Source organism: Nicotiana tabacum, chromosome 1 (genome assembly GCF_000715075.1).
Source record: "Nicotiana tabacum cultivar K326 chromosome 1, ASM71507v2, whole genome shotgun sequence".
Lineage (NCBI taxonomy): Eukaryota > Viridiplantae > Streptophyta > Magnoliopsida > Solanales > Solanaceae > Nicotiana > Nicotiana tabacum.
Genome location: NC_134080.1, coordinates 76,811,653 through 76,822,006, shown reverse-complemented (window position 1 = coordinate 76,822,006; position 10,354 = coordinate 76,811,653). Strand labels below are relative to the sequence as shown.

General features: G+C 36.2%; 1 protein-coding gene across 1 annotated transcript; it reads right to left on the bottom strand.

The window, feature by feature from the left end:
* Window positions 1–9,664, bottom strand: LOC107783964 (uncharacterized). Its single transcript, XM_075251838.1, has 6 exons — window positions 8,870–9,664; window positions 5,612–5,739; window positions 2,155–2,258; window positions 1,919–2,006; window positions 1,179–1,240; window positions 1–481 (listed from the first exon to the last, which is right to left on the bottom strand). The coding sequence occupies exons 1-6, from the start codon at window positions 8,980–8,982 to the stop codon at window positions 329–331; spliced, it is 648 nt and encodes a 215-aa protein (XP_075107939.1). The 5' UTR covers window positions 8,983–9,664; the 3' UTR covers window positions 1–328.
* Between the last annotated feature and the right edge of the window lie 690 nt (window positions 9,665–10,354).

Here is a 10,354-nt window from a genome sequence, read left to right as displayed (position 1 = left end):
TCATCTTAACAAGTCATCTTTTTCTTCATCATTAAAATTTGACGTTGGTTTTACAAAGCAAGCTTCTCATGGAACTCCAACCCATAGTCTCCTATACCTTATTAACAAAGAGGTTCAGGCCTTGCAAAGATCAATATGATCAACTTTTAATAAGGAGCACAACTCTTTCTAAAGAACACACAACAATATAAAAGATTACCTCGCCCCATGCCCCATCCCCTTCTTCTTTTGTCTCCTATCCTCTCTGCATTCATAAGCAGCTTCTCATTTAGCAATTTTTTCTAAACAAGGCATCAATTGAAACGAATAAGTCCATTTGATTTTGCGTTCACATGAAGTCTTCCTCCAGCTCTTGCAGGGATTTGTTTGTTGATGCAATATCTTTGTTTGATGTCATCTTATCAGCAACCATCAAATTTTTGTAGCTCCTCATCTCGGCCTGTCTCTCCTTTTCAAGCCTGTCCATCTCCTCTCGTCGTTTCTGGTCATTCAAAATAGAAAAGAAATGAGCTTTAGAATGCATTAAATTTTCCAAAGCTGGACGAAGAAGTTTCACAGCAAAAGTTTTGACTGCAGAAACAATACCACCACTACAACTATATTAAATAGATAAAAGAAGATAAAAGTGAGAAAGTACAGTAGCAGGAAAACCTGAAGCACAGGATCCTAAAAAGTAGAAGGCTCTAAAATGTTACTACTTTTTTCTGTTTTTTCACATTCTACACTTAATGGTAAACATCAGTGTTTGTATCAAGTTGACCAATTTAATCCAGAGCACCATATTAGTCTAGGAAAACCCAGTGAAAGGAATTATAGAATATAAATGATGTGCAAAGATGGGCTATAATCATGGACAGTTGTGGAAAAAATATAACAACCACCAATCAAGTATAGCCCTTACATCTTATCCCAATTTCAACATCTTAGGAACTAGGCAACATCAAGTTTTAGCCCATTCAGGTCCACACATTTAAAATGCCAGTTTACACATGTTCAACAGGGTGCCACATTCCAGGTTTGAAGGTCAGCCGGACTGGGTAAGGGCCTCTATTTCTGTGAATGTTTTCCCACTATATCTTATTTTCCCAGAAATGTTAAAATATCATTCCTAACGCAATAAAGTTTCCAATTTCATATTCAACGCTAGGCATATTTTTCCAAGAAAAGATAGATCTTACTTTCTCTCTAAGCTGCTGCTTCCTCTCTGCCCTTTCAGCTGCATTGACGGCCTCCCGCTCAGCTGAAAACACAAACAAGAGGGATCATTACTTGCAAGATAAATATCTAGACTACCTAAGTCAAAAGGAGGAAGGGGTAATCTCGAAAACTACTATAGAGAGACTTTATTCACTTCCTTTAACAAGAAGATTATGTGTTTATTCCCTACATTCCACTGTACATAACCCAGCTTAACTAGCAGGAGATTTAAAAGTTTTAACTTAGATTGATGAGCATATTTGACGAGGACGATATCAGAGTTCAAATACTAATACCTAAGGCGTTTGGGCAATATTAGTCGAATTTTCAGAAAAGGAGTATTTGAAGTTGAAGTTGGAGAAGGGTACATGGTTCCTTTGTGTTTGGACATGAATTCACTTGGTAAATAAAGTTGATGTTTTCTGAGTGGAAACCATTACTTAACTTGAACTACTCCTCAAACCAAAATTTCAAATTCTCAATTTCAAGCTGAAGTTGAACAAATGAACCAGATTGTAAAACAAAACACTTGTGATTTTTTTTCCTCCAAATGTTCCAAATATCATTTGAAATAATGAAGCTTTGATCTTGTCCAAATAATGAAGCTTTGATCTACGCAGACATATTGAGAAGTCCTAAGAAATGGGAAGTGTCATGCATAGAAGTAGAATGGAGTTAATATTTTTTCCCCGGCAAACAAACTTAGCAAGGTGCAACTTACCTTTTAAGTCGGGCTTCCTCTCCACTTTTGTACGGTTTAATCTATTGACTATTTCATTTATTCGCTTCTCAACCTTCACAGTACGAACCTATTGGAAAATCATGACATGAATTAACTTTCACATCCATTAAGAAAAAGGAAAAAAAGAACAACCACAACTATGGAAAGTAACGAAATTTCAAAATCAGAAGACAACAGTTAAAGCACAGACACATTAAATGCATGAATATGCTCACCATTTTTGGGTTGTGGAAACTAACTTGCCCAACATCCATCGAAGCCGTCTTCTTAAGGTTTTGCCATGGCGTATAAACAACATCAACATTGTTTACCTTATTTCCTGCCAAAATGGGATCAGATCACCCAAGATGGTGTTATTTCAATAAATAGACAAGATCAAGGATAACGACAAGCTCTCAAACAGCAGCCTTTCGAGATTCTTTAAACCATTGTTGTGAAAAGCAGTTGCTTCACCGCTTAAAGAGATGGAAGCGAGGCGAGACGAGGCGAGCAGGTAACGCTTTTAGAGTGTGAGGTGAAGCGACTTCAATGAAGCGGTCTCTTCTATCCCAAAAGCGAGAAGCAGAGAAAGCGATAGCTTTGTATTTTTTTTAAAGGAGTCGGGTTTTTAGAAGAAAAAAGAAAGTAGGGAACCTTTTTTAAAACAGAAGAAGAAACTTGAAGATTATTTTGCTGAGAAAGGAGATTTCATCTTCTGATCTGCTCCATTCCATCGCTGCTAGGTTTAGAAATTGGCTCCGCGTAATTTTTCTCCTTCTCCTTTTTCTTCTTCTGGAAGCTGCGCTTTTTTCTCCTTCTCCATTTTCGCTGTTCACATGCTCCAGCTGCTAGGGTTTCTTGTTCCCTTCTTTCTTTATTTTAAAGCTATCTACTTTTTTTATCAGTATTTTAAAGCTCTTTATTTGTTCTTCTCTTTTTCTTTTTAAGTTCTATTAATCTTTTGCTTTATTATAAGAAATCAACCTATAACTTGAAAGATTTGCTTGTGTGTGTGTGTGTATATATTTGACTCTCTATTTTTTGGTTTATAAAAAAGATTTTCTTATATATATATTATTTGTTGAGTGCTTTTTCATTTAGTTATTTTACTTATCTGTGCAAGGTTTTTTATTAAATGAAGCGAGCACTTTGCTTCTCACTTTTCATGTCTCGCTTCAAGCGAAGCGGGCCCTTGTCACTTTTTTGCGCTTCTAGCTCTAAAAACACTGCTTTAAACATAGACATTTGATTTAAATAAAATTAGGCATTTCATCTACTGCCAGGAGCTTATACTTGGGCAGTATCATTGCAACAGATCAAAAGTTAAACAACACTCCACAGAAAGCTTCAGTAAGGTCTTCAAACTCTGCGCTTAGAAAGGGGTCAACTCAGTGTTATAAATAGCGCTCGCCTCAGCGCTAATAGCGTGAGGCGAAGCGATGCGAGCAGCCTGCGCTATTTTGGCTCTGTTGCGTTGCGATTGTAAAAGGCGAGCGCCTCTGCCTGTGTTGCGAGAGGGGCTGTGTAGCGAGAGGAGAGCTGTGGCGTCGCTATTTGAAAAAAAAAAAAGAAAGGAAAAGGCGCAAACACTTTAAAACATTAGGTCTTGGGTTTTTCACTTCTTCTCCTTCAGCGACCTTTTCTCAGCAACAGAAAGATTAGGGCTTGGGATTCATCTTCAGCCATCAGCGACAGTAACCCAGGTATGTTTCTTTCTTTTCTCTTCTTCTTCTTCTTCTTCTTCTTCTATTTCAGCGACAATAACCATTGCTGTCTTCTTCTTTTTTTTTTCTTTGACAGTTCGACTTCAACCATTGTTGTCTTCTTCTTTTTTCTTTTTCTTTTTCTTTCTTCCTTTTTCTTCTTCTTGTCTTTTATTTTTTGTGCTCTGTTTTTCGACCAGCAGAGCAGAGGCTCTTTCTTTCTTCCCTTCCTCTTTCTTCTTCTCTTATTTTTTTTGGCTCTGTTTGGAGCAAGCAGCAGAAGCAGAAGTGTCTTTTTAGGCTCTGTTTTTTTGAATGATATATTTATTAATATATTATTGTTATTGAGTTTTTAGTTATATATATATAATATTTTATGTTTTTGTATAAATTGTCGCTTCGCATCAAAAAGGCAAGCGCTCGCTACGCGCCTCTCGCCTCAGTGAAGCGGGCTCTCGTCGCTATTTGTCGCCGCACACTATCCAAAACACTGGGTCAACTAACCCAGCCAAACATGCCAAACTTTAAATTATCCTCCACTGCACATGAACAGCCATGACATGTGACTCCAAGGTATATGGGAAAAAGAACTTATTGATTTAATTTAGTGACAATTATGTGAGGAAAACTCCTCCAAGATTACTTAAATATGATAAGTAGTTATTTTCCACTCTTAACAAATACTACAGCAGATATTTTACTGTCAAATAGGTAATATTCTTTTATTTAAAAAGAACAAATAAGTAATATTCTACAACATTTCCTACTTAAATTTCATGAACTTAAGACATGGTAGGGGTAAGGTTTGCGTACACACTACCCTCCCCAGACCCCACTAGTGGGATTTTACTGGGTTGTTGTTGATGTTGTTGTAAGATATATTGTGATCTAAGAACAGCTTTATTAATCCTTTACTATCAACATGCAGCCTCAAACTCAAGGTGGCGAAACAGTTTCACATATCTAAATTTGAAAGTGACATCACTAGGAGAGGATGTGACGCTGAGCATTGGAAAGTAAGGTGTTACGGATGAAAACATGGTTCTGAGGAGCTGGCTGACCAATGATGATGTTGTCACATTACAAAGACATTGAATAGAGAGTACCGCTGCATGGTGACATGGTGCCGATAGGACACTAATTGAATATGTGTCACTAGACAGGCGACATACCAATAACTAACCGTCGGTCAGAGAGTGACGTGACACAAAACAGCAATGTAGACATTTCAGCTGACTGGATAATGACATTTCACTAGACTGGAGGATGACGTGTCAGCTGACTAGATGCTAATGTTAAATGTGGCACGAGCTGACTTTACTATGACATGGATAGTGATGGGAAAGATTGAATACTAGCCGGAAGAGACGAGAAAGAGAGCTACAACAAAACTAAAAGGGCAGCCCGGTGCACAAAGCATCTCGCGTTTACGCAGGGTCCGAGGAAGAACTATTGAAAGAAAAATGACAAACAGGCTATTGAAGAGAAGACGAGGTGCCGCTGGAACCAAAATAGACAATACAAGCAGACTTAAGAAAGAAGGAAAAGTTTTGACCGGACATGCAGCCTTAGGCAAAAGCTACTTAAGCTTTTACCAAAAGCGCATAGGACTATAAGTCATGTCGTCATGATATCATGTGTAAAAAGAGAACTTCTTATTGACTTAATCTAATAACAATGTACAAAGATATCTCCTTATGTAAGAGTTTTAGGTCACGTACATCTAGACATATTCCAAGACATAACCTCATTAATCTTTTTAACTTTCAACAAGAAGATATGAAATAAACTGCTTTAGATGAAGCATCCCCTGGTATCCTCCTAAAAGGATTCGAGTTGACCAGAAAACCATGTTCCGTCAAAGATCCAAAGGCAGGTGCAATGACGCTTCTTTTCCCATTCTCTTTTTAATTTGGTTTGGTGGGAAGGGAGATGTAAAGACATCAACCTATGAATTATGTGCTACATTTTTCAGGACAGGAATATTTACCTTGGATAGAATTTGCCTTGACAAGTTGAGCGCAATCTTCCAATACACCTTCAGGTATATCATCAAACGTCTGACCTTTGTTCAATCTCAAGTAAACATGGGCTGATGACATTTTATCCACATGGAACCTACAGCATAGTAAACGTCGTCGAATAAAATTAATGGATGTATCAAAGAATTAAAAAAGAAACACATACGTCAATCATCAAGATTGTCCGCATAAATTAACATGTGCTCTACAGCAATCTAATCTTTTCAAAGATTAAGCAACTATAATAACCAATAGCCCACATTTTCATAACCTCCAACACTATCAGGAACGCAAAGGAAAATGTTAGTTAAGGATATCTACTTTCATTTGGCCTAATCTTGATGGATAGAGTTACTTGGTACCGTGTTGATGGAGATAGTAGGTAACCGATAGATTAGTCAAGGTATACAAACTGAAAGAACAGCTTTTGAGTATCCAAACGTAACATGAGGCTAAAGAATTCACTTTCTTAATCCAGATAACTCATGAAGGTTAGTTAAGGATATCTACTTTCATTTGGCCTAAATAGGGTTACTTGGTACCGTGCTGACAGAGATAGTAGGTAACTGATAGAGTAGTCGAGGTATACAATAAACCGAAAGAACAGCTTTGAGTATCCAAATGTAACATGGGGCCAAAAGAATTCACTTTCTTAATCCAGATAACTCATGGAGTGAAAACAGAAAAAAGGCAAGAGAAACCAAGAAACAATGATCACCCCAATAGGCATGGGAAAACATGTATTTAAGAAAAAGGAGCATAAATTTCTTTTTGGTATGTCGTACTCTCAAATATCTTTTATGACAAAGTATGGTAAACTCAATTATTCCACGATCATTTGATCACTATCAGTGCAGTTACTTACTACTATAGTTCCTACAAGCTCCCTTCAGACTTGAAATGCAATAATTCTCATTCTAAGATATGTTAATATATCTCTACAACATGGTGTATTGGACAAACACAGATCGTTGGTTACTCTGATGCATGCAAGGAAGGCTCTCCTTCCAAAAACAATCTACTTCAAGATTTTCATGTTCTAATTGGAGGTAATGTAATATCCTGTTTGAGAACGTGGGGGTAATTTAATATCTCCACAAGTAAAAACAAGATGTGCGGCCAATCAAGGCAGAAGAACAGCATCAAGCCAAAGTTTTTGTCATACGTAAATTTATGTGGTTGAAGCAGATTCTTTATGAGGTCGGATATGGAAGAAATGCACAAAATAAAACTAACTTTGACAATCAAGCACACTGCATACTGCTTCAAATCATGTGTTTAAAATGATACACATACAAACAGATTGCCACTTCATCAAACAAAAGATTGAGTTAGAATTAATGATACTAGTTTTATCAATTCAAATAACCAATTAGCCAGCATCCTTACAATTTCTTTGAGGCTCCAAGATTAGTTATATTTGCAACAACCTCGAAGCACACAATATGTATGTCCAACTATATGGGATTATTAAGAATCAGCGAAGATTTGAAACAGAATCTGGTACATTCTGTAGTCTGCAAGCATTCTGTTGAGAATCTGTAGATTCTGTACTTATGTCCCAGATTCATAATACAAGAAATTATTGATATTAATTAGGAAGAATCTATGTCTCTCACTACGTCCCATTTCATATATTAAGATATTTGTAAAACACTAAATAATGAGAGAGCTCTCTTCTTTGTTTGTTCTTTCTCAGTTTGCAACAACATCTGCACTCAACTATAGCCATCACAACTGAATTTAAGAAACAAAGTGAAGCTCAAATATACACACAACCGATGTGACCCTGTCTATGCATATACAAGTTTATATAGGAAAAAAGGTTTAGGCCTCATTTGTTTGCACTTAATGGAGGTCTGAATCTTAATCATTCAGATCTCAGACATTAAGTGCATTTGTTTTTATTCAGATTTTAATCATTAAGTGTGTTTGGTTTTTTTACTTTACAACCACTTAATGGGTCTTAATAGGTCTGTATGATTAAGATCTATAACAGAGACTTAATTTCATTAAGATGCTATCACATATTCATTATTAACAGCCGCCACCGCTTATCATTATCAACTATCACCATGCTGCTGCCACCACCATATTCAACCACCACCATGCCACCATCATCCTCAATCATAGCCGCCACCATTATCGACCATAACCACCCACTATCCCCACCACTCCGACCACCATCATTCTCCCCCTCACTCAACACTCATCCACCTCAACTACCACAACTGACCACCCCATCACCATCAACTTCCACAACCACTGCCCATCATTATAACCTACCACCAATAACCCACCACCTTCCTCAGTCACAACTACTACCACCACCCGCCATTATTAACTATCACCAACCACCACCACCATCCTCAATCATAATCGTCACCCCTACCAATCACTACTAGCTACTAGCATAAACCACTATCATCAACCAAAACTACCACCTCTAGTCGGCATTAACCCGTTAGCCATCACCATCGTTAGATTAGTTATTTCATTTGAATTTAAAGTTTATTAACTTTCAAATAAAGATAATTTTATACATTCAAATATTAAAAATCAAACAGTCTTAATTATTTCTATTCAGGTCTTAATACACATCTTAATATATTTATGTGTTTCAGATTCAGATGTCTTAATACACATCTTGATATTCAGATGTGTATTCAGATTCAGACGTCTTAATCTTAAAAAAACAAAAACAAATGAGGCCTTAGCAAAACTTATTGCATAAGTGAAAACTAAGACTCGGAAAAGGTAAAAAAGAAATACTCTTACTTGATCAGCTGAAACACTAACAATGAACGACCAAAGGAGGAAATCAAGAACAACAAACCAATGTAATGGGCATTTTAAGAATATGAACTTAACAGCACATACATACCACACAACCAAAATTCCTCAAAACACAACAACTTCTGTAAGTACAAACAAGTGCTCATTTTCTTTAATTAGTACAAAAGGTCTAATCTTCCAACATTATATGTACTCAAACAAAAAAGAGAGAGAATTGAAGAAAAAGGGTTGTTACTGGTGAGAGCCAAATAGGTCTAATCTTGCACCAAAAATGTACTCAATTTTACCCAAAACAACAAAAAAGGTCTAATTGCACCAAGAAAATGCACTCAATTCTACCCAAAACAACAAAAAAGGTCTAATTTTGAACCAAAAAAAGTACTCAATTATACCCAAAACAGCAAAAATAAAATCAAGAAAGGGGTCGTTACCAGATGTCTTCAGGGAAGCCATATTTGATGAGTTCTTCATTTTCGTACTTATCAAGACCCATAAAGATGGTGTAGTCACCGGATTCGGGTCGGGCCTTGAAGTAGAACACCATTTTTTTCTTGTCTTCTCCGAAAGAAAGGGAAAAGAGAGCTAGGGTTTTCGAAGCCCTAATTCGTTAACAGCAGATTTGCTGAGTTTTTCTGACTCGGATTGGATAGCCTCCACCAAACTTTAGAAACCGCACTTCTCGCGTACTAACAAAGCTAATTTTCTCTTCCTTTTGTTTCTTCTGATTTTCAGAATTCTTTTTCTTAGTAGGCGTTTGGACATAAATTTCAAGTTTTTTTAAAAAAAATAAATAAATTGGAATTTCACTAAGGTTTTGTTTGAAAATTGGAGTTGCTATAATTACTAAGATAGTAATTGTTCGCAACAAATTTTCGTAAGACGAAAAATAAACTGTAACAAAAAAATAATATAAAGAAAAAGAGATTTTATTGATAAATATTTGTGAGTACAATTCTATGTATCCCTTGATTCTCCTCTCTAAAATTCTCCGTGATTCGAGGGCTTGAGAAGCGTCTTTCTCGAATGTAGGATGATGCGGACCTCCTTGTGATGTATTTAATCGCCAAGAACGTCGAGCAGCACTTTGTTGTTACGGGCTGATCTCCGGGAAGAACTCCGTTGATCACTCATTTGTCGAAGAACTAAGCACTCGATGATTGATCTCTCTGTTTGTGGATGCCTTCACCAATTGCGGAGTGTTTTTCTCCAACTCTCAATGTCCCCAGAGAGTTATGTAACCCCTCTATTTATAATGCTAGAGGATGGACAGTCCAACTACATATGAACTTTATTGCTTGATTCTGATTGGTTCATGTGAGTCATCAAACTTATCACATAAGCTATGTGATAAGCTTGTTTGTGATTGGCCAAGATATGTCATTTTAGACACGTGGCAACTCTTGATTGGTTATTATTTTAGATTGGGATTGCCACATCATTTCACACGTGACGTCATCTTGTTGGCTTTGAGTTTGACTGGATATGCCATGTCACTTGACACATGGCATGAGTCTGGGCCTTAAGATGAAATGGACCTTGGGCTTGAAAATAATAAAACGGGCTAATTTAATTTATAAAGTCCAAATTAATTATTTAACCCAATTGAATTTAATTCAAATTTTGTACGAATTAGACCCAATAAATTTTATATGTCTACAGTAATTATACAGCCTAGTAATTACACAGTATTATAATTACGATGACCTGTCATAATATAATTAAAGTATAATTAAAAGTGTATTGTTTGATTGCACAATTGTAATTAAATAATCAAATTAAATTTTAAATATAAATTTAATTATCAAAAAGTAAAAAATAAGATTTAACAAATTAATATTTGCCTTTATACATTTTAAAAACATATTATTTCTTGAAAATATATTAATTACTAATCATATATTTGTAACTAATATTGT